At 37.9% G+C, this 26,512-nt stretch overlaps 1 protein-coding gene across 1 annotated transcript in view; it reads right to left on the minus strand.

The window, feature by feature from the left end:
- The window catches only part of Gyc88E (Guanylyl cyclase at 88E), a 115,511-nt gene extending 89,408 nt beyond the window's left edge, over nt 1-26,103 (minus strand). The window contains exon 1 of the mRNA XM_090386504.1: nt 25,655-26,103. Coding sequence (XP_090242630.1) covers nt 25,655-25,822 — 168 coding nt within the window. The 5' untranslated portion in view covers nt 25,823-26,103. The remainder of the gene's footprint in view (nt 1-25,654) is intronic.
- Nucleotides 26,104-26,512: the final 409 nt, after the last annotated feature.

Consider the following 26,512-nt stretch of genomic DNA (forward strand, 5'->3'; position numbering starts at 1 on the left):
TTAAGGATTTGGAAGGGCGGGGGGGGGGGGAAATTGGAGGAGCATTATTAAGAGGTATGAAAGATCATCAGAATTTAAATGAACATATAAATAATCAACGACATTCGAATGGCGATGATTATAGACGTGGGAGGAAATAGAGGCGGTAATCACGTGGGACTGCTTGAAGGGAGTTAAGGGTAAGGAAGATAGCTGGGACATTTGCACGCGCTGCTGACAGATGGAGATCGTCTCGGATTTCTAGCCGGTCAGCAGGGTTCCTTGATGACAGCAATTAACTAAATTAGCGACTTCTCAAAAGGTCAAAAGTCACTCGTACTACTCGAACTTGTGCATAATCTGAGAGACCTTCTTTTTGGGGACGGATCGCTAAAAAGCTGTGAAATGCATACTCTCAATGATTTTCGACATTCCTCGGATATCGATTTTCGTCCGTGAGTGACGTAGTGACGCCATCCCACGCATCATTCCGCTTATCTTTCTCAGTCCGCTTAGCCGAGTGTGAAACCACACACACACGGGTTCGGAGGCACAACAAAAATGAGGGAGTTTGCGACAGCTTAAGGGAGGGGAGGAGAAGAGTTGTGTTGAGTCGACATCCGGTGGGTGTGCGTCAGAGGTTTTCCGCGAGTTTCTTAATTGTACGTAGTAGGAGCACGAGACTGTCCACACACACACGGTGGGAATTCGGCTCGGTTGGAGGAAATGGGATCCTCATCACTTATCTGCTCACTTCCATATTGTCGTGCCGACAAATATGTAATGATTATGGGCATGTGGTTTAGCAAATCGCAGCTTGCTCACCGAGATCAAGACAACATCCGTTGATGGTTCACGTGATAAATACGCCTATTCCGAGATTTCTTGAAAATAAGACTCGCATTTTCTCCCTTCGGTAACCTTCTGTCCTTTAAGCAACACTAAACTGTGTCAATATATATAATATTATTAACTCCAGTCCCATTAAGATGAAAGCAAATTACTGTAAGGCAAACAGGCGTTTTTCCTTCCACCGACTTTTCAAAACAGTCTTATTTGGAAAGAGAAACTTTTATCTGAGTTTCAGTCGTCTGTTTTACTCTTAATTCTATAAGCTGGTTATTAAAAATAGTAAAATTAAACACACGTGCTTTCGTAAGGTTCCACATTTTGGATACAAACGGTATTTTTAGTGGAAAAAAGGTGGAGTCAAGTGTATTTTAATCTTATTTAAAGACATTTATGGACTAGGCGCAGTTTATGGACTAAGATGCAGTTTACGATTAAAAATAAATAAAAGATTATTATAACAGGATCCCAGGGAGTTAAGAAAGACTATAAAGCTTGGGATTTGTCTCTAATTGCCTGTCGTACTCCTGAGAGAAATCAGCAATCCTGTGAGTTGTCAAAATTCATGAGAATGTTTGGAAAAGAAAGTCAAGTTTAACAGAACTGATCTTCTCGGGAGACTGGATGTTGTTGAAACTAAAATAAGAGTATGCGAAGATCAAAAGCTTTTTTGCCGGCATTTTTTTTTTTTTTTTTCCCACTGATTTGTCAAACATTGGCAAAAACTTGAAGGCCAGACGAAGGAGGATAAGCCTGAGAGCACCAGGCCCATTAACCTTGGCTGTTCTTTTTTTTGTAGAGAAATCCCGACACATTCTCACTATACCCACGAGATGAAAAACTATACAGAGATAATTAGCCGGCGAATTTTATGCCACTTTGGCACGCTGCATGCCCGAATTATGCGCGTGGAGTAACGTAGCAAGATTCACCAGCGAAAGTGTTGACATTTACGACGCTACATCACGTCTTTAAGGACGTAGTTGAATCGACCTTTCACTGAGCAGAAGTTAGGTGGCGCCAGTATCGCTGGAGACCTGAAGAAAGAAGGTGGTGTGAGCTAGCGTGACTCTAGTAACAAGACACTGAAATAACATCTGAAGACGTTTAAAAAGAAGGTCATAGTGAAGCAGTATAGCAGCGGAAAACAGGAGGGATGAGATTTGAAATTACAGATATAAGATCATTGCGTATTTTTGGGAAGAAATGGAAAAAACAGCGCAAAACTGGTTCAATATACATCCACAAACATACCAACAACCGAAATGCAAGATGTAGCGTATTTAACAACAGACTTGAGTTGCCTTTTTATCGTGCATACCTACCCTTTTCATGATGGAGCGCTCTCTCAGTAACAGCATCACTCGTTCCTACAGGTGGTAGTGCAGTGCGAGAATGGCAAGATAAAAGATTTAGGGGCCTTTCGACATGGCGAGGTAGCAAGCGACAGTTTTCGAGATACTCATCGAAATGAGTATCTCGAAAACTGAAACCTTGCTGGGGATTTCACGTACTACTATATATCAGTATATCGAGATTGGTTCAATAGCCAAATAAAATTGGAAACAGCTCGTTCATGGAAGAGGCCAATGGAGACTGAAAAAAACTTGCGTAGAGTGGCAGAAAGGCTACAATCAGTCAAATAGAAAACCAGCACAACAATGGCAACCAAAGAGGTATTTCAGAACGCACAGCTTATCGTACCTTGGCACGGATGGGGTATCAAGGCCTATGAATAAACCGAGTTCCACTCTTATCAATAAAAAACAAAAAAGGTACAGTTACATAGTGTTTAGGGACAAGGCACTGATGGTTCCCCACAACTCCTGCAAGGTACAGTTATGTAGTTGTCATAGTCACCAACTTAAACTCTCAGATGTTGGAAAAATTGTGAATGATGATTCGTCTGAAAACATGATGCGCTTTAAATTATCCAGTGTACAGCTTTTGTGCTCCATATAGCACTGCATCCTCTTTCTAGGATGGTAAAAGAGAAAGAGAATCATTAACGAGTGGCTTAGCAAAAGCGGCTCTGCCATAAATTTCAGATTTATGAAATTCTCCCCGAGACTGTTTTGCTAGAAACTGGATTGCTGAGATTCAACATTAAGTTCTGTAGTTATTTTTGAGGCAGGAGTTTTATGTTTACGGGCTACAATTCTTTTCAGCGTCCAACAGTTTTCAGCTTGATTTTCTGCCACAATTCGTGGCAGAAAATCGAAGCCCCTGCTAAACGTGCAACAGCAATTTCATATCTTTGCAATTTAAATAGATTGGTCATTCTCTTCATATACCTTTTTAAATTACCTCTAAATAAACAACAGCTTTTATCGTTTTTCCTTCAAAATATTACCTGCAATTTTTTTTCAGATCTCGCATAAACTATATTATTATTATTATTTCTAATAATAATGGACATTAAAACTTGTACATATACACAGTGTCCATAAAACCTTTAACTACAGTATTGACTTTTGTAGCGTCCTACAGGGAGGAGGGGTGGTGAGGGTGAGAAGGCGCCTGGGTTATACATCGTATTTACCCAATTTATAAATATGCAAACTACTCGTAGACGAGAAGCTTTTATTGTTGAACCAGAGCCCTTTAATAACTCTGAGTAATTTTGTTTCTTGACTAATCTGAATAACTGTAAACAAATGTCGCCATATTGAACACGTAAATTCAGACCAAATTTCGTTCGCTTATTAACTCATGAATATTCGTTGTAAAATTTAAATTAATTACGGGAAAATTACATTCGTGCTTTACCCTACACTCAATAAAAATTACTTTTAATCTGAATAAATTTAATTCAAATTAACATTCATACTGAAACTCACGTTATTTACATTCAAGTTCGCTTTTAATTGAAAATGAAGAGAATATTTATGTGCAATTTATATACTGACGCAACAAATCCCTTACAATGACCACAGTTCCAGTTCTTCATTAAAATTTAAATAAAAAAGAGGTGTCGAAAAGAATGATAAATGTTCATAGCCAACTATCTCTTAGTAAGAAAATGCTATGAACTTAAAAGCTAAAATTATCGTGTGTTAACGGGAAATATGTAATAAAATGTCAATTCTATGTAATATTGCGAAACCGGATCACTGAAAATTCAATCCACTTTCCAACTTATGCTGGTTCACAAGAGTTTGAACTCTTACATATAATATTTATTGCTACAAATTTCGAGTTGAAAAACTCTAATAACTCCCCGAAACCCTACTGTCTCTTCGTCTGAGATTGACTAACTGCAGACCAGATTGAAGAACCTTTTAAGAATTCTCTCGAAGAGTGCTATTTCATAGAATATTTGCACTATCTCTGAAATTGAAGCTATCGATTTCTTCCACGGTAGATCTAATATCCGCTCTCATCTCATGAATGGAAGACACGTACTTTATAAATATTCACAGAAAGTAATTGCAGGGGTTGAAATCCGACGAAGACATTTACCATTTCCAATTCTACTCGATCATTTCTTTTCTGAAAATTGATAAGGTTACCGGCATTTTCTAATGAAATTTCATAATGCCTCGTTTGATTCTTGGAACCGTACTCTATCTTATTGAGAAATTGATCTTTGGAAATTTAAAGATATTTGAAGAAACGGGGATGATATCATCGCAAATAAGATGTAAATGAAAACATCTTCAGTAGTGGAGAAATTACATCTTATTTGCGATTATATCATCCCCGTTTCTTCAGGGATATATCCCACTGCAAGCCCCAATTTGTTCTACTGCAACTACAATCGTTCATCTAAGAAAGTCATTATCAAATTTTGATCTTTTTACAATTTAACTTTGTATGTTTCTATAAAGTTATAATTTACAGCCAAAATATTTGATACACGTATTGGTAATGTAATTAACGTTTCAAATCTTCCCAATTAAAAAATATACATTTCTTTAGTATTACCAAAACGGAAGTTAAAAAAAAAAAACATTTATTTGCAGTATTATTATGTTAAAGGGAATCTAAAGTAGCCCAAGTACTATTATGAAGAAAGCAGGAGAGAAAATTTAATTTTTTAAACATTACACTGTACAAAAATCATCTCTGGCAGATTGATTTTATTAACCCAAATACATTTTAAAAAATTACTATATATTGTATATAATTGTATCCACGATTATTTATTTATTTATTATATCGAACTAAACACGATGCGTACAGATGACTAGAGAAACTACTCAACCCACAGATAACGATTAACTGTATGCACCTCTTCGCGGGAATATTCCTTCAGTGCAGTCGCCATTTTGCATGATTACTGGACACAAGGTGGTTGGAAACGAGTTGCCATTTTTAGGTTATTCCTAAAGGTCAGCGGTTAAATTTTATAATGAAATTTAACAACAACGTTGAACTGGCCTTCTTCGGACAATTTCTACAATTTTTCATTTTGTATGCATGAAATAAACAAGTATTAATAAGCCCTTGTACTACTTCTACGGGAATTGGAAATGTAGAGAATATATAATCTTAAATATGAATTAAGACAGTTAGGATATTCAATGGACAGTTCATAACTACCCATTGAATGGAGGTCCGTTAATTCCTGACAAACCAAAAGTCTGAAGAAATCAAAACTACTTTCTTTATATTATATGAAAAAGATCAAATGGCTCTAAATCAGTCTCACTCATTTCTTCTTCCACCATATCGCGCATACTTCCGGGAGGTGTTGTATTTCCGCTTAACACGATTCTACTTGTGTATTCCCAACAGGCCCAATGAATGATTTGGATCCCCCATCTCTTTACTGTCCACAACTCCAACTCATTGTTGATACAGCTAATAACGAGTACACACGATGACTCAGACGTCCATACATCACAACCATTGAGCTTCAAGTACACTTTCATACTTAAGACGTCCATGGTCATGGATGGACTAGATTATAATTAGTAGTCTCTTGTTTCTACTAAAGTGGATTGATGAGAAATGCCACTTATGTTTGTTTCTCTACACTAGCACTGTAATTTATGACTAGGCTGATCTCTTGGGATTATACAACCATCATTCTCCATTAGTTGCTGACGCAAAGGGAACTGTCGCTTTCGTCTGTTAACGAGCCAACTCGATTACATCATTCTGTACAACAGCTGTTGCGCGTTCGCGTAGAACGTACCATCAGCGTCATCGCTAAGGTAGATCTGACTTAAAGCGCGCACTACCTGTTTTAGAACGTTTTCTGCACCTCTGCAAAAGAAGAAAACTGGAGTCCTTGACAAATCATTTTTCATTTGATGACTGATTAACACCGATTTCTTCAAGCAACTATAAAGTTATCCCTTGTTGGCAAAATGAGGATTCCTTCGTATTTCCTTGGTTTTTCAAACTGTATCGGAGATTCACATTCAACAGTAACTGTACGAATTATTAATAAATGAGATGCCATTTATTAACTTAAGTTATGTCAGTGTTTGAATACCATTAATCACGTGACTATCCAAGTACATCAACTAATTTAACGATAAGAAAACATCCTACACGATGGTGGTCACTTACAGTAATGAATTGCTCACATGAAAGGGAAACCCTCCGTTCACCATATGCGCTCTTTCGGAGCACTTTCGTATGTGATGTATGAGTCGGCGGCTGACAGCTTTTCCCTTGGCTTCTACTAGCAAATTTCTCCAAAGGACGCATTCTACGGACATTCTTGGTTTAACTCAAGGAATAGCAGATACTTTGGATGCCTTGTTTCTGCATTCTTCTTTGTTATGTTGTCATATTACACGTGGGAAGGAAGCACACATACGTTGGAACAAGGACAATATTCTGTACATGGCGAGAAGTTGGATTATGTATCCGATTAAGGATTGTGGTGCTACTGCGACTTTGTATATGGCTTTTAATTATTTTACATTAAACTAATTTAAATGACTAAATATAATGTTAAACTAATAATGACTTTTAATAATGTTTAGAAGCGTGAAGAAAGCACGTGTTCATTCACTGGTTTGGCTGTGGATGCTGCATAGGTAATAGTTCCTTTCTGTAGTTCGCAAACTTGGTAAGCCCAGCATCGAGGTTTGAGGCCTGAAGTAACATTTGAAAGGAACAGGAAACGGTCAGTCAGGTATGGTCTAGTACTGCGGGATTCAATATTGGATAGATGCAATACTGGGAGAGGAATTTCCCAGTAGTAGGTATCCCATATGGGTGGTGTCGAGATTAACCCCACAACCATTTTCACCGTGATGAGTAGCCTCTTAGAGTCAATAGGTTCTGAAAGTTGTGGAAACCCTATTGAATTTGCTAATGCTTGGTCTGTTTTGAGGCTGCAGATTGGATTACCAATTGGCCCACTTTAGTGACCAATATTAAGGTGCTATGAAAGGTTTCTAGGTTGTTGGGGTGGCAGGCGCCCATACTTTAATGCGTATATTAATGGTGGATAAACATTGGTTTTGATATATTGCTTGGTGATTCCAATTTTATGTGCAAGAGATTTTTTTTTCCTGTACAGCGCAAACTCGTGGTCAGAGTTCATCTGGCTGAAAACGAAGTCGGGTGAAATACTACACCCAAGTCAGAATGAGATATAACTACTGAGATTCTGGTTTTGCCAAATGCTGGTGCAATCATTGTGGGATTGAGCTTCAGGAAAAACCTCAGCTTGGTCTTCTCGAGATTGATGATCAGGCCAAACTGCAGAAGAGAAGTTGCAATTTTCAATAAACTATTATTGACATGGTTTGGAGCCAGGATGAGGTTGTGATAATATTTCGCTATGGTTGAAATCTTAAGATAACCGCGCGTTTACATGCCGATTTTCACGTTGTGTAGGTTGAAAAACCTAGTATAACTCACACAGGAGAAACCTTATTTGCTGTGCTCGAAAATCTGGTAAGTACAGCCCCCAGTATGAATGGGTCGTTTGTTTCTCACTCTCTTGGGATCCGAATCTGCAAATTAAATTTTTACTCCAAATGAGTAACGATTCCGTTATCTGTCATGAAGGACTAAAGAAAACTCCGCAGAATTTCAAACAGTTCAATCTAAAATAAAATCTCGGAAAATTCGCTTATTCTCTATACTAAGCTGAAACTGAGTCCAGCGTTTTGAATCGGTTCTTAATAAAACGCTTTTCTATCAGATCTTAGACAAGTTCGGTCTGCGTTCAGCACACCGGTGGCAAAAGGAAAATTTTAAATCTTTCTCAGCTTCGGATCCCACTGTAACTGCGGGATAGTGATAGGGGAAAAAAAGAATCCGTTTCGCTGATTCAACTCAGTTGCTCCAGTACTCATAAGTGAATCGAGTCACTTCAAGATCAGTAATGAACTCTACCTATGAGTAGGGTGCACAACGCGAGAGCAAAAGAGACAACCACAAGTGCGGAACGTGAACTTCAGAGTAGATAAACGTAAATTGTATAGTTCCTTTAAGGTAGTAAATCAAATAATACTATTAAGTTATATTTTGTTATAGAGGACAATACAAAGAGAGTTAGTGGTATACCTAGACTGACAGGCGATATAACTTATTTATTTATTATTTTATTTGATCACTACATAGAATTGCTCATTTCAATGAAGACATTTCTGATTTCTTCTGGTTCGGAATCGAGTCCTTTAAACATTCAATGGCTCGAGTCATTAGATTTATGCCACGATTCGGTCGTTCGGTTGACCTAGTTACGTCTCTCTATGTGGAATGGGTTCTGTTTCAATAGTACTGATTAACAGATGTGAATCATCATTATCGTTGATTAACAGAAGAGCGAGTACTAGTGAATGTGAATCGTAAAGCTTGTTTGGCACAAATGTAGCATTACCAATTTAATGATGGCCGTTGTCGATGGCTAGGGCAAAATTATTGCTTCTGGTGATTTTCTTTGGCACAGGTGGTATTGATTTTTCGCCAAGTGGATTTTGGTCTCAGGAAATGCATTTTGGTTATAATTTCAGCGACTCTCCAATCGCAATTTTCCTAGTAAAACTAATTTTAAAGTCGTTTATCATAAGATTTAAGAAATTAACTACTTTAAAATTTAACCAATCATGTAAATTAAGTAAATTCGTGCAAATTTTAAGAGGTTATTTGGAGAGGCCCTTGTCTTAAGGATTTGAGAATGAACTGAGTTTTCATAACAAAGAAAATTCAATGAAAAAACTGGAGTATGGACACACCAAGTGATTTTTTTTCTCAGTCCAATAATGACTTTTAATAAATACGTCTTAGATGTTTTATACTAAATTTAAAAGTGAATAACATCTTTGTTCAGTCTTAAGTACTGTCTTAGGTACATAAATTTTCATCCCAAAATACTAAAAGATTCCTTTCCTGTTTGATAAAAACAGCATCATTATTTAATCAAAATTACATTACCTCTTCTAAGGTTACAACAGTTTATGTCTATCTTAAAACTAAAATGTATCCATACTAAGGGTAAGTGATAAATGAACACTTCTGGTATACGGATGAAGTCATTTTATGCATTCTTATTACTGCTACTGAAGGTATTGCTAATTATTAATGTCGACTTTTGTTAAGTATCTCTTTATATCGATTTATGTATCTATAAATTCAATTTTAATTAGCGCTGAGAATTCACGAATAGATAGTTTATTAACTGTCTATTCATAAATAAATTCCAACTGAAGAAACTAATGATATATACTTTCGTGTTCATCTATTAGAAATAAAAATTATTATAATGAGTGTCCAAAATTGGAAGACAAAAAAAAAAATGTAGAAAATATTTCCAGTAGGTTTACGACCTCTGATTTTGGCTTGTATGTTCCTGATATGAAAACAAAAATAAATGATTGATTATCCCATGGAAACATTTTTAACTACATTACCAATAGAACCACATATCATTCTGTCAGTTTTTTGTACTTCCGTGTGTATTCCTGTCTTACTTCCAACAGAAGCAGGCACATGTGCGCGGAAAAAAAAATAAATCTTGTCCAAAAAAGAAACGAGAAAACTGATTTATCTTGACCTGGCGTTAACAAGACGCGTTCTTTGACCTGTACATAGTTTTTCGTAAATTCCGAAAGCCTAATGACCTTTGCTAAGTAGTTTTTGAGGAGTAGGCTGTTTATAGAGAATAAATTTCCAATTGAAATAGAAAAATAGGAAAGGAATAATTAATAATATACTATTGGATATTTGGTTATCTATCAAAGTCCTTAGATTTGCTCAGATTTCTTATTTAAGGTTTAACTCACCCCCTTCCATTCGTACTTAGTCCCATCATAAATTTGGGTGATGAAAAGAGCATCAAATTACTCCTGTTAGGAAATGTAATTGATGAGCAATAAAAGTTTATCCTCCCAATGCTTCAGACAATTTATGTCAGTTCACGTTTATCTTCGCCTTCGCTAGCTGCGAATAGGTACACACATCAAATCTGTTTCTCCGAAATAAAGGGTACTCTGGAGCCTATAAAAAACTTTAGGTTTTTATTTATATATAAAATTCTAATTGTCTATTAAACTTGTAGTGGTGTGCAAGTAGCTTAAACTATGCAACTTCGCTACAAGGTCGTGTACTGATTTTTTTCCACCTTTGGAAACAACACTACCTTGCTATTGACATAAATCTCCAATCTTTAGAAGTTGTTCACCATCAAGTAAACCGAAACATTGGAAAAAGATAACATTTGAGCAAAGAATTACTCCGTGAAAAATGTGTCTGTATTTACCTATTCAACTGCACACGCCTTCATTTGTCATTCTTTACAAACTTTCCTGGTGCAAATTCGCCACCACAATCTTTGGAAACCTAACGAATAATGCTTTATGGTATACAAGGAGTTTCGATTTAAACCTCACTGCCCATTAAAGTGGACAACTTTTCCGTAATAACTCTTAAAGACGTTCAAATTTTCTGTACGACTCAATGAAGCGCAAGCACCATTCTCCTTGGCCAAGGACATTTTTCTGCTGCTATTAAAACTCCTACAGTATGGAGAAGCTGGAGAGTAACTTTATCTGGCTGTGTAAAGCGTTATGGGCCGCCCGATAACGCTTTCTCAATGTATTTTAGCTCGTGCATGTAATTAGTCTAAGTACAGCGCATTATTCCTTGATCGATTACGTCATTTTATTCTTCAGGACATTAACTAAGACCGACTGTTATAAACTAGACTTCGGTCATAAATCAACACTGTTAGAATCTTATCTGGCTAATTAATCTGCTTCATAACTAGTCCTCAAATTTAGGCTTAAGCGTTTCCAGTACAGTCAGACATTGTTTGTGAGAGGCTGCCTCAATGGAGATTTAATTAATATTCACCTAGTGAGTTCCGTGAAAGCTACTGGTTACTATTCAACTTATATTGGACAATAAGTACAATATGTCCCAGCTTAGAACGGATGAATCATTAATATATTTTATCAATGCTTTACAATTTTTTCCAGCATTAGTTGTGCAAGATTAAAACAGCTAATGCTAGGAAAGGTCGGATTCAAAGTTGAACTATTAAGTACGGGTCTCTTTTATTTTCTGGCAATTCACTGTAGTTTCCGATCTGAAGTCATCCGACATCAGCCCTGAACAGAGCAATTTCTGACGCTAACCGTATAACTATTGGCATCATAACCATGGAAATATAACTATTGGCATCACATATCCCAATGGATAAAAAGAAGCCAAAAATATCCCAGAAATATTTTCGTTAAGATAGAGAGAGATTCAAATACCGACTGCAGAATTATTGCAAATTATTTTATGATTATTTGCATCTATACTATTAGATGTTCTGTATAAACTTGTGTATCTGATAGTGTTGTTTATTATTAGAGAGAAAGAGAGCCCTGTATAAAATAAATGTCTCTTTCTGAAGATGATTTCTTTATTTTATACTAAATTTCAAGGAGTAAGTTTATTATATTTGAAATTTTAAATTACTGAAGACACTATTTTAATTTAATAGATGGAAAGAACGCATAAATAATCTAAACACTAAACCTCTGCAACTGACAAAGATTTAATTTAATCCATCCAACCCTTTCAGAATCAGATGTCATTTTTTGATGTACCAATATCGTTATGTAACTTTATGAAATTTGTTAAAATCTTCCTTGAGTCTTTTGCGCATGCACTTTCTCATCATGATTTCTGTCGGCATGTCATTCATTAATCATAGCTGGTGTTCTAGTGGTTATTTTGTCACACTTGTTCTGTCAAATGGCAGCGTTTGTACCATGGAAGCCGGATTACCAAGTACGCTGAAAGCCAGAATATTTACTGTAATACTTTAAGCATATTCGCTCCTGTGTATTGCTTATAATGGTTGAGATTGATTAAATTCGAAATATTATGGGAATAAACGTCCTAAAACATCCAAGCATTTTCTTTCCCTCTAATTTACACACAACTATAAAGTGAAACGTGTGAAATAACCTAAATGAAATTTCATATAATAAAAAATGAGCTTCAAGGATTATGTCGCTGCGCAAATCACCTGAACGAGTCGGATCTCCAGTTGCTTCGACGTGGGGAGGTCGAAAAATATTCTGTGAGCCACGAAGAGTTGGACATCCAATAACTGGCGCTTTAGAAGCATACGGAAGTAGACTCTGCAGTTGTTGGCCTTAATTAAAGGTTTTTGATTCGGTTCACGTTCCAAAAGTATACTCAGGATGCCCACGCAGGAAGGTTTTTCGTAATAAGAAATTTTTTAAGGACGAAGAGGAACAGCACGTGCTGCAAGCTAGAATGATTCGTATATCGTGAAGAACGTGGCTAAGTTTGTCACGGCACTCCCAAGAAATAAATTATTTTTAGTGTTTATGATGAAATTAATCTTTGAATTATTGGCTCTTTAAATACGAAATACCCGCATGAACAAGGCACCTTCACTGTTCCACTAGATGGAGGAATCGCTTGCAGATCTTTTCGGATGAGGGCGAATTAATCAACCTAAAGGAGGAGGAGATGGATTACCTTTTCATCCTTTAAAATGCAAACAGTTACAGAGTGTTGATATAAAGTATTACACATGTATACTTTCAAAAGGCATTCGAACCTACCCCTGCCAAAAGAGCTCCAGGAGAGGCACGTTTCTGAATCAGGCAATATGAATGAAGAAGGGTCAGCAGTTCCGGATGCCATATCAGTCGCTTATCTCGTGCTCCTGCAACTCCTTTGAACCTGCCAAAGGATTTTTCCTACGTTGTGGAAAAATAGACAAAATAGTTGATAAACGATCCAATAAGCAAGGAACACTCAAAAGGCATTCGCGAAAGTACAGCGGTTACAATTGCTGTCTTTCTGTGCCATATTGAAATGACCTAACTTTGAATCCATTGGGAAAAAAGCAGGAAATTTGAGGTTTTTAGTTTATTGTTATTTTTCAAGCCGTCACTGATTTGGTTGGTCTTGAACTAGGGCTCTGTAGTTTTTCTCCCGGAACCTCGTTTTCCAGCCAGCAGAAAAAGAAACCGACCATTGAATACATACAAGTTGACGACAGACCCCGTATTCCTTCAAATAAGATTAAAATTGCCGAATTGCATATGTACTGTATTAAATGAATCCCAAAGCGTAATGCCAACTTATAACATTACCAGTAAGATATTCTAAAATATTTTTTGAGTCGACTTTAAAAAAAAAAAACGATTTTATCGGCAAATTAAAGATATGAGTACCCTCTAACGTGCATGCCATTTCCGGGATCGGATTTTCTTTTTTTTTTCTGAAATAACTGCAAATATTTTGTAAATTACACATTAAGTTGAATAAACAAAGAAATATTAATAATAACAGATATACTTGTTTCCAGTTAGATCCTCATAATCGATAACCCTTACTTATGCACTTTAATTCATATATATCTAATTCTGTAATAAAATATTTTTGATAAGCTGGCGGTAATTAAAAGATATTTTAGAATGTATACTGGTAAAAGTTATTTTTGCTTATTTAATGCAATACATATACATTGTAAATCATAATATTAAGTTATGTGTAACACGCATCGTATGTAATTAAACATTAATTACATTCTGGTTGATATCATACTCTTGGTTCCTTGTCACCACCTTTAAAACGATACGTCTTTGAAGATGAAAAATTCAAGGGTAAGATCGTGGGCACACAATCCAAGGACTTTCATGATAGATTTGCATACATTATATATAGATTCTTGACCTTAGGTGCCAGGCGCCTATTCTAAAACTAGAAAGACCCTTACAACCGTTTCATATAGTTAACTCCACCACGCTATACTCCACATGAGGTGTACTAGGGTTCTTTCAGATGGTCCAGAATGAGTGGCACCGCTATTCGAAACTTGTTTTCCAGAAACCTCACGACAAGAAACACGCAATGATTCTTCGCACACGGACAACTTTTCCGTACCTGACTTCCCTGAAATATCACAAATCCTCTTTGACTGCACACATGATGACTGCTATTATTATGGCCAAAGGAACTCGCCGAGTCATTAATTTCTTGAATAAGCATACGTTTTGATGTAAAGTATAGATGTCCAAAGGCTTCTGAGAGTATATTATACGTGTAATCTATAAATTTCGGTTCTGAGCCAAGACACCGTCTAATATAAAGATATTTATTTACTATTCTGTAAGTCGCAAATAATAATCAAATCATTGCAAAGTGATCGCTTTATCCAGGATTTCTGTTGAAGCAGTTTTTCATCTTTAAAGATTTTTTGTGTACAACACCAAAGCGCTTTCATGTAAGTTACAAGTGTAACCAATTATCCAAAGGCAAAAGTGAAGGGTTCTCGGAAAATTTTCTACTCTATCGTTCATATAAAAAAGTCCCATAGCGAAGATAATCGAGGAGGGAGGAGTAAGAGAGAGTCAGAAGAACCTGAAGCGTTTTAAATGCTCGGTGCAATAAATAGATGGTTTAGCCTGGAGGGAGAACAAGACTGTCAGCAAAGGCAATTTTGTTGTCAAGTTTGAAGTAAGAATGCATTAAAATTAAAAGTCCTCGACATGTATGCATAGATGTACATTTAAAGGTCACGGAGATCGCTACTTAAAAGGATTTACTGACAGCAGGTTCCATCCTTATTTTGTTCTTACTCCAACTTTCTTTCGTCCTTGACCGTCTGCTTAAGCATGCAGTTCCATTTCACCAACAGCATCATCTTGTTTTCCGATTTTTATCTGGAGTATCTTTACTTGTAAATCTCCGCGAGCAAACCATCCTGGAAAGATGGCCAAGCCGGTCATCCAATCCACTGTTTTCATTACAATTTTTATGACGTCAGAAACTTGGAATACAACGTAAAAATTACGTAACTGCTGATCTGGTTGCTCGATTATACACACATTGACGTCAGGAACCTGTAATGTAAACATGCTACTGATACAAGATACAGCTGCACAGTAGCTCCGAACATATTCTTAACGAGATAATGCACGCAGAGAAACGCCACTAACTGGCGGTATCTGGCCCGGTTATCACAGTACGCTGGTAGAGAATTGGTGTATTGTGGAAGATGTTGACCCCATGAAAGGGCCGCCAGCGAGGTCGCAACAATCTAAGATCTGAGACTCCGGAAATATACATAAAGTTATATTATCTTCAGCAATTGACCTGGATAAATAACTGGGCTAATGTATTCTGAAGCGATGGACAGAAACTGGAAGTTATAGCAACTCCATCCGATATTTATGTGAGATGCATTGTGACTCAACCGTTATTTTTGTAAGCTACTCGAGTATCTTTTCCGTTCTGCACTTTTTTGAATACTACTGATAAATGGGAGATATTCTATTTCATTTATTTTCCTGTGTATGTATTACAATTTTATAAGGCACAAGCTTGTGGAGATCCTTTTCAGAGCATCTTTTAAAGACTACAGTTATGCTTTTTGCGAGAAGAAGCAATAATAGTTTGGGATATTCGCAAAGTTTGTCCAAAGATGATTTCAAAAAGAACCAACAAACTTTTTTCTTAAAATTAACGGTCATTAAAAGCCTCACTCTTAAGTAGATTTTCTTTGTACTACCCACATACACACACTAACCAAATCGGACGAATCCACTTGATGCGGCACATAAGAGGGCTAACAGCGAAGGCACAATGCATCTTTATCTGTTGTTTCTAACAATACTTTCTCTCTCCTCTCTGCGTGTTAAAATAAACCCTTGGCAATTACAAGAACGCCAGACCACGTGAAGGAGCTGGAGCCAATATCAGCATAGGTGCTTTGCCAACGGTTATTAGCCGATATATGTCTTACGCGCTGCAATAAAGAAGGATACGAAGGAAATGCAGGTCTCCGCTGATGGAGAGCATCAGAAGATAACAGAGTGGAGCTTATTGGTTGCGGGGGAAAAATTGAACCTTTCTTTTGGACACATGAACTTCGCTAGAAGATTATTTTTCTTTACTGGACATGCGTGCATGGGTTTAAGAATTTCTTTCTTCGAAGGTGAATTGCACTGAAATATTTAGCGTTTTTACAAATTCAAATCATTTAATTAGGTTTAACAATAAAAAAAAAAAAAAAAAAATTGATGCTATCATCAAGTGGGGGAAGGACACTTACCACTAACTTTACTCTCCCCCCCCCTCTCTCTCTCTCTCTCTCTCTCAGTTCTTGATTAAACCTTTCAAGTTTTGCAACTCATTCTGTGGCGAAACTACTCTGCTAACAAGTTCATCACTGCCTGAAGCCTGACAACATGATTTTGTTGTTAGAGAGGACTGTTCGAAAACTTCTGGGTGGTTCAGTTTAGAGAAAGAAAATATATTGACGCCTGATAGCCTTACTTGCTTTTGGCACTTAACACACTTAATCTAATCATTCCATATGGATGCATGCACATGCATCCACGGCTGAGAAGTACTTTCAAATACCGATCAAACTTATTCCCAAACGCTCTTTTTTGTTTATGCTTAAAAAAAGAAGCGTGAATTCGTAATAATTGCCAATTAATCAGAATCAATATTTAACGATCCAGTTCTAACTGGTATTATAAATGTATCGGGCACAGCCCTTATTTCGAATAACAGTAAGTGTGCAGTGCAGCATGGATTCTGGATCTATACGGAGTTTTAATACATTTTGGTCTAATTGTTAACATTCTATCTGCAAAATATCACGTAGCTGCGACAGAGTTGAAGGAAGAGGACTTCGTTAACGAATATCCCTCTGCAACATATCCCACACATTCTCAATAGGATTAAGATTAGGTGAATGTGGGGGCCAGAGAAGATGGTGAAAATCTGTCATGTTCACCAAACCGTCATGTTGCACGATGCGCTGTTGCATTGTCTTGATAAAGTGGCCATCACCTTCGGAATAAAAGTATAATACTGCAGGGTGCAGTAGATCCGATACAAAATTCAGGTACTCTCTGGATACCATTCAACCTTCTACCAGTATCAACGGACTCAGTTCGTGCCATTCCCCATATCATGATACCACTGTTACAGATTCATGGGTTGTCTTAAGAAGGCAAGCAGGGTCTATCTCTTCGTTAGGTTCTCGCCACTCTGTGAGAAAAACAGTGTACCGTGATTCACTTGACCACGTGACTTTCTTCCATCGTTGCACTGTCCAATCATGACGTTCTCGGCACCATTGAACGGATTTCTCTGCTTTTCTCTGAAACAAGTGGCTTCCGAATGCCAGTACCCAATTTATTCGATTTCCTGTGCATGGCACGGGTTGAAATAGCGCAGTTCTGGGCTTGGTTAAATTTGGATATTATTTGCTGCATACTGGATGTCCTATTTTTGCGTACAGTCCTCCTCCTTAACGTACGACGGCTTCAAGCTTGAAGTACGGTTCTTCTAACATATTGACCTCTTTGAGATGTGGAAGAATCTCTTGATTTGCAGTCATTAAAAACCTTTGAGATGGATGCTTTTCAGAAACCAGTTTTATCTTTCTTCTCTTGGATTGTGGTTCCTAAAGGTGCACCCATGATAAGACCCTTTTCAAAGTCTGACAGATCACGCATTTCCCCCCATTCTGGCTTAAGATTACTGCAATCAAACAGTCTATGCAGTCTTTATACTCAACGAGGCAACAAATCAGTTTTCTTTGCAGCTATTTGTATTTATTTGCATTTATTCTGTCTGTGATGTCTTAAAACAAAAGCTATTACTTCAGCCAGTGTGTATATAAAAATATTTAAGATTCTTCAAGTCAATATTAAAATGCAAGTTTGTTTTCTAGTTTTCATCGAATCAGATCTTGTAAAGCTAATAGAAAAGGAGAAAGCATAAACGGTACAGACATTTTGGCCGAAATGAAAATCTGTTGCATAATAAGCATTTGCGTTTTATATTTTTATAACAGCTCTACGATTAAGTTTTTGTTTCGCATGTTATTTATTTCTATTTAATAGTGCTCTAGTGTTCCGCATCATTGATCTGGAGTCTCCTTGTTACCGTTTTTAAACCACACCACTCGTTACCTGTTGAATAGCTCGCTCGCTCAATAACCAGAGAGAGAAGGTACCGCCTCGCACTAGCAGTTCACCTTCTGTGGCAATGTCCGACGACTAATTTGTCGATGAATTATCGAGTAGTCGCGTCAGTTCATTTTAATAGTGATTCTGAGCCTGTTTTCTTGCAATGAGGGAGTATGATTTTTGGGGTGATGACAAACAGTTTAAGCATATGATTTGTTTGCAAAGTATTCATATCAACTACTGCAACAATCTCCACCACTTATTTATACCGAATCACAGTACCACAAACCCGGTTAATGAAGTACGCTGACGAATAACAGATCTGCAGTCACCTCCAGCTACCCCTGAATGGAGATCACTAGAAAAAACTGACAGTTCTCAGATTTATCATTAAGTTTCATTAAGAATGAACTTTCGGATCGTCACATATCCAATTACTCAAAAAGACGAAGAATTAATTAAGACATCATAAAAACAAATAATGGATCTACATTATTATATACATATATTTTTTTTTATGAAACCCCCAACTTGCCTCGTTGAGTATAAAGACTGCATAGACTGTTTGATTGCAGTAATTTTAAGCCAGAATGGGGAAAAATGCCTGATCTATCAGACTTTGAAAAGGGTCTTATCATGGGTGCATCTTAGACGGAGCCACAATCCAAGAAAAGAAAGACAAATCTGATTTCTGAAAAGCATCCATCTCAAAGGTTTTTAATGACTGCAAAGCAAGCGGTTCTTCCACATCCCAAAGACGTAAAATGTGTTAGATAAACCGTACTTCAAGATTGAAGCCGTCGTACGCTAACACGAAAGGTATCAAAACCTATAGCACTTATTACCGTGCATGGCTTGCAGGAAATAGGAAGGGAGGGGATGACAGAAACTTTGCTCTGGCGACCGAACATGAGTTCACCACTCCAATAAGCAAAGTGGTGGTATTGCACCGGTTAATGATTCATCTGTCACCTAGTGTTAATATTAGTACTGGCAAGTAATATATTATTAGTGTTATTTTATATTAGTAATAGTCACTGCATATATATAAATAATTTTTTAAATATATAGCCGTCGGAGTTGATGACAAAGCTCATCTTTGAGCTTTGTCATCAACTGTTCTTTGCAGAAAAACTGGTAAAACTTACTGAAAATTTTCTCTTGGAATTATAAATATCTCATTTAATATTATTCATATCTTTCACTGTAAGTTTTCAGAGTTTCACATTTAATTTTCATACAGGTATTTTATCTTGCTAGGCTGTTCTGAAATGCAGTTGATACCCTTCTTTAATAATAATACTTGAATAACATCCAACTGTGCAACCAGACTGCACAGTTGGCGGCCAGTGATGGACATCACTGGACCGATTCTCACCTCCACTGAACACACCTTCACATCCAGATCCTACCTCTGCATCGTTTCGGACCAAGTTTAGCCCTACGTGGTGACCGTGTATATCGAGATGGCACTGGATGCTTTAAACAAGACAACGTATCAAGAAGGCCCGCATTGCGCAGGAATGGTTCTAGGATCATGGCCAAACACTTGTGTACTCTCTTGGCCGCCAAATTCTTCCGGCATCAACGCCATCGAACATTTGTGGAATGCGGTGGAACGCAGCATTTACCAGTGCCTCGCTCCATTGCCAAACTTCGGGACGCCCTTCTGTCCAGAATAGCTAATAACACCTACGTTCCCGTGGAGTCATGCCAGATAGTGCGACAATTTAATATAAAAGTACCGAGGACAATCTGTGTCTCATTTTGATAATCATACGCAATTCGTACAAACCCCCATCTTTGCAACGCTGTATATGTCCGCATGCAGATGAGTGGTTATAAGGTTGTAAGCCCGTTTTCGTGAAATAGTTATAGAGTTCATGACACATAATAATCATACAAAAGATATCATCGAATATTATGAAAAGATTTCGTGCATGTATTCAAGAAGTTTGACATTTTCAGTGTTTATTTTAATTTTTTTTATAATTTCATAATCTAAAAGTAAAAGAATTAACACATTTTACTTAATAATATTTGAGTTTCGCGATTGTAAATTGCTTCTACTGCTTGTAGCATCGCAAGATACGATCCCCCTATTAAGGGGTAACCGTAAAGCATATAACTTGACGCGTTCGCTGCTCGTGCGGTCCACGTAGCACAGTTGTAGCGTGCTTGTTCGCCGAGTGGAAGGGCCTGGGTTCGAATCCAGCAGAAGGTATTCAGGAAGTTTTCCTGCCTTCTTCCACTCGGTGTGAGTAGTCTGTCTCAGGCCGTGGAGTGAGGTTTTCTCCGGGTACTCCGGTTTCCCCTCACAGACCTAAAATCGACCGTAGAACACACACGACGTTACAGACAACTACACTTCACGTGTTTCTTGAAATTTCAATGCCCCGTTTTTGGGGTATTGAACTTTCAAGGTTCTCCTACGGGAGCTACCCCCCTCCGGGGAGAGAGAGAGAGGGTAGGTCCTTGCTCCCTCCTGAAAATGTTTATTCTTGATAACTTTTTAGTTTTGTAAAACAAAATGTTTGAATCATCGCATGTTATGAAGCGAAAAGCAGCTCTAAACTAAAATATTATTCGCAAATTAGATTCTTTCTTAAAATCCTAACATCTTAAGCAAAAAGAAGCAAAAAGAAGACAAAACATTTTAGTCATCGGGTGACAAACGTTTTATTGTCGGAGTAACGAGAGAAAACAACAGTCCAGCTAAACTATTTTTGAAGAAGAATATTACCACGATTTTGGCGTAAATGAGTTATAATAAAGTCCAAAAATAAGGATTTTGTAATTTCATGGGCTTCAAGTTTTGCAAGAAATTCTTAATTCCCAAAATTGAAAGCCTTGGAGAGAGCAGTATACGCCATATTCACTTTCTCGCTTTGATCTCTGCAATAATAACTACGTAGTGCCAGAGTGTACAAAGGTTGGTAGTAACAGACTCTCCAGACATAAATGCAATATAAGGAAGAATATTAGTTGTTTTTGAGTTGCTATTATGTCACAACAATTGGGATGGCAAGTTTAGTACAACTACCGGCCTATAGTTTTCAACTGCAAGGTCCTTTTCTGTGGTTTTATTTTTAAAGATTAGCAAAAAACAAAAAAAACAAAATTGCAGTTTTAAAACAGCGAGGTCAAATACCAGACTGTACAGAATATCAAATATAACATTTGCTATATACGAGGAGGGGGGGTCACAAAGTTCGTACCCTGACCTAGATAAAACATCAGTAGGAAGATTCCGTTTCTAATATAAGTTGACTACATATTCAATAACTAACATGTGAAATTTCACTCCCGAAGGTGATCGTGCACCAGAGGTGGAGCCCAGGATCTGAAAAAGGACGCTGTGGTTGGCAAAGTGGAGTATCGAGCAGTGATCAAATTCGTGCATTTGCAGGGCAAGAAAGTTCAGAAAATTGACGAAGAAATGAAAGCTGTGTATGAGCAGAATAGTCCATCCTATGACACTGTAAAAAAGTGGAAACGGGAGTTCCAGTGCGATCGTACAAGTGTCTTTGACGAGCCAAGAGAAGAAAGACCAACATCCCAACTGGTGCTGAGTGACAGCCGTATAGTAATTAATTTCATCGCAAATGCAGTGGGAATTAGTTATGGGTCTACCCATGGCATTTTACATGACCATGTCTAAGGTCTCCGCACGATGGGTTCCAAAATTGCTGACGCCCTTGCAAAAGCAATGTTCTCGCCAAATGTTGGATTTGTGTAATGTGGATGTTGAGAATTTTCTTGCTCGGTTGGTGAAAAATGACGAATTCTGGATGTACAATAAAAAAACAATTCCGTGGTCACCGCTTTGATTCGTCTCAGGAAGTGGAATCGTCCTTTGAGGCAAAAAGTTCGACCTTCTATGATCAAGACATTAAACAACTGATCCATAGATGGGAGAAATGTGTTACTATACACGGGGAGTATATAGAAAATGATTAAAGTTCCTGTGAAATTTCCACCTTCCTATGGCTATTATTTCTGGGTAAGGTTACGAACTGTTTAATACCCCCTCGTATTTAGTAAATTTTAAAGTACAGGGATAACGTCGAATCCTTTGGTATATTCGTTTATAATTCCTCTTGAGGGCAAAAAACCAGGATCTTGTTGTATTATGGCGATAGCATGAAAATACATAAAGCTCAAGAATCTTAGCATAAATATAACAAAAAAACTTTAAGAGATTCGTAATCTAAAGAAATCTCCTACTAACAGTCTAGTACGTCTGGTAGTGGTTGATTTGTATGTCGTGCTGGCTGAAGAACCCGCAGTAACTCACTGGGGAAATATGCGCTGTACACACGCATCGATTGAAAAGCTTTAATTGTCCTACCCAACTAACAAGACCATGAACGAATTTTGGCACTAATTTTGCATTTGTAAAATAAGTAAGAAATAATTCAAGGACTACAGTGAACTGGAATCAAACAAAGTTTCATGGAAACCAATAAAAATTTCCGAAAAATTAAGTTTTCCTGGAAGTGAGGACTTATGAAAAACAATTTCAAATAACCGTTTTAGTTCTATAAGATTGAAATCCTCAGGCGAACTTCAATAATGTAAGTTTATAACCTTCAAAGAATATTATAAACGGACTTATGAAGTAGTTTTTAACAGAGATAGGAATTCTGTTTCCCAAACGAAGTCTTGGGAAACAGAATTCCTATCTGTAAATAATAAACAAACCCCGTAAACTGCGTTCTAAAAGCAGTTGGCCGTTTTTTGGGATGAAAAATCCATCGGGGATGTTTCTAGATGATACGTTTTTTAATTTCTGGTCACCCCTAAAGTATCGAGCACGTACCGATGCATCATGACTGTGCAAATGTATCTTAAACGTTGGAATTTCGCTGTTGGTGGTGTGGTTACGCTTGCATTTTCCACAGAATATTGTGACTCAATTGGAGCTGTACGAACTATCCGAATTTAAATATTGGCTCTGTCAGAAAAACTATAAAAACCTATTTGCAGACTTTTCCTTCAATTGCTGAGTAGGAAACGGATTTATAGAAAACTATGACTTACGTCAGAAGGAGACGATTTGGCAAAATCGTTGCAAACTTGTGACATGCGTATTTACGAGGGGAAGTACGCGATTGACGCCCGTCATGCATTCCTGGAGACGCGAATGCTTGTCCTTTCAGAGTTGATGGGGAAGGAGAGAGGGGTGGAAGGAGAAAAGATGTCTGTTAACATATGGTCAGAATCTAACCGAGCTTCCTGCCTCGCATGGAGTTAAAGTTTCTTTCACGGACTGGCACCTACTTCAAATAACGAACTACTCTTGATAAGAACGAATATTAAATGTCTAGACGTCTATTTACAGATATTTTCATTGCAGCGTATCCAGTGAAGGTCAGCATACGTTCTCATTATAAAGTTGAGCCGCGAGTTTAAAATAAAACCCGCTGCTGGGTATTTTTAGGTAGGCCAGTAACCCATTTATAATCTGCCGAATAATGAAATGGGTTATTTACAATAAATCGGTTTAAAAATAGTTAATTTTAATTACGTTAAAATAATTCCGAATTGCTTGCTGCAACCGATAGGCCAGCGTGTGTAAAAATTCTATTTATTGAGTTATTGAAATCGTACCATAAACAAAACAGGAATTCACACAGACTTCGGGAGTTGAATGGTCGTCAGCAATGAATTACTGAAGACTTAAAGAACCGGCGAGTTGGATTTTAAAAAGAAAATAAAGTGGATAGTCCGATTTTACCAACGTATGTTTTTAACACATACCCAGGAAACTTAAACCAATGGGGTATCAGTTTCGTATTGTAAATTGCATGTGTTCTGAGACATGCAATTTACTAGGATCTTAGAAATGATCCTATACCGCGACCAACTAATGCGCCGATTGCTCTAAATATAAGTTTATTTAAGTTTATATTCACCATCCAAAACCAGTGGGTGGTGAAGAGCTTTGCAGAGGGTTCAGAGAGGAGTGGAGTGGATGGCTCAGGTCAAGCGGTCCTGTATCAATACCATACAGGACCACATAATGTTTAGTTTAAAACAACATCCATGCTGCTCGACGCTTTTTATTAGGCATATCAATTTATTCCAAAATGCATCTTTCCAGTTTCCTCGCGAGATTCCAAGACCGTGCACATTCCTCTTCAGATGTACTTTCCTCCACAATATCAACAAACACCGGTTATGCCTGCACGAATGCAGTGAGCAATGAATAGAGGTCACGTTTGAGAGTCAAACTGCTTTACACTCCATTAGGACAAGAAAAATAATATAATGCAATTGGTGGAGTGAGTAAAAGGAAGTCATTTTAGGCTTTTGTTTGGTTTATGTTAATTTTTAAACGCAGCACGAATATCAATTAAAGATTTCTCTTCTTCTGCCCTCCCCTGCTACAACACCCCTCGATTAATCCTTCAGCGGAAAACACGAGTCGCGTTTTCTTACTAAATAAATATCACACTTTTCCTTTTGAGCACGATTTCGATATACCGCGCACCAGACCAAATCGCACGTGCTCTAACTTCTTCGTTTCTGATTTGTGTTATCCGTTTTTACGGCATTCTTTTTACAGGCGCATTTTATTGTCCACCCTTTCGTTTCTTTCAGTTTAGAGCACGCGCGATCTGGACTCGGCGTTTACCAAGATTAACTAAGTCTAGCGCAAACACGTCGAAAGAGAGAGGGGGTTAATGAAGACGTAGGGGTTAAGTCTCATTTAATTGCCTATAAACAATCAGGCCAGTGTGTATGCTACCGTCTTAACGACAGAATTTGAGCGTGGAATTCGGCTTTACTTAGCTAAGAGCGCGAGCCATGTACTGCCACCAGGTTTCCGGTTCTTAATGGATGTTTAACGAAACTTCCAAGTAGATGAGCCATAAAAATTGCTGATAAAGGTAGTTTGCCTCTAGTCGATAAAACGGGGACTTGAAGTTGACGAGCTTTCCAACCTTCCCCCCCCCCCCTTTTTTTTTTTTTTTTTTTTTTGCGATAGGAAAGGCTTAAAATAGAACAGGACTCGTGTTATGTCACCGGGGGAAGGATGTGGAATAAATGAATACAAACCGATAATTTGTATTAGTTGTAGATGGCGCGACAGTCTTTCAGTCATTGATGGTTGTGTAATGGGACGGGGGCTGAATTCGCACTTACTGATGATTTAATCAAAGGCGGCCAATGAAAATGACTCTTAAGGTCAGCAAAATCAAGAAATTCCTCCACGGCTCGGTTTGGTTTTACTTTGAATTATGGAACTGTGCCAGCAGACGATTAACCTTTAACAGGAGCGCAATAACAAAGCGTTTTATCAATAATAGGAAGTCTGACAAACCGACTTGCGCAGATTCTTAATAAGACGAGTAATTTACGCAAAAAAAAAAAAAAAAAAAAAAAAAAAATTAAAAAAAAACCAAACAAACAAGAAAAAAAAATGTCCGACTTACCCTGCAAGCCTTGGACGTGAGACGAGGAATGTAGCCATCCGGATACACGTGGTGAGTGCTGAACGTCGCATGGTCCACTTTTGCCAATCGCCGGATTTCCACCCATTTTTCCTCGCCGTACACCGAAGAAATGTACTGACTTAAGTTCTCCAAAATCAAACCGTACATTGTCAGGTATGGCACAATCAAACACCAGGTAGAACGTGCACCACGTGTGCTGCTCTTGTCAACTGAGTAACCTCGACAACAGGAACTGTTACCTCGTAATCTGCAGCCAAAAAGACATCTTTCGTCGGAGCTTAATTTGCTTACTGCGGGCCAAATTTCTTCGAGTTAATTCACACCGACACGGCGGCCAAATACGGTGACGTCATCAGAGGTAGGTGTGCGCCTCGACGAGAAATAAAACGGCGTGAAACGGAAAGTTCAACAAGTGGTGGTTCGCCGATGACCGGCGTTTCGAAGCGGGATCCGTGCCTCGAGAATAAAGAAGTCCAACAGAAGCTCAGGCGACATTCGACAACGTCTCGTGGCTGGCACTGCTCACGGCGCACATGTTTAATTCCGGTGAGTATAGGAAGTGCAGCGCCGAAAGACAAGCACTCCGGAGTGATGCTTTGGAAGGTGGGTCTCATCACGTGACTCCGAAGCAACCAGTGAGGAGTAAGTTAGCGACGTGAGTGCTAATCGTTCACCTCCGACCATAATACGGCCGACGATGTCTGGGTCACTGTCACACCGAGCCAGTGGAGAACGATTACAATTACCAACACGAAAAAAATCATTTTTTTTTTCTTTTCGGAGTGTACAATAGATTGAAGACTTTTTGACGGTTAACGTCCGGGGCCTGTTTAAAGA

The sequence above is a fragment of the Mastigoproctus giganteus genome, chromosome 12, assembly GCF_048544385.1.
Source record: "Mastigoproctus giganteus isolate SK-2022 chromosome 12, ASM4854438v1, whole genome shotgun sequence".
NCBI lineage: Eukaryota > Metazoa > Arthropoda > Arachnida > Uropygi > Thelyphonidae > Mastigoproctus > Mastigoproctus giganteus.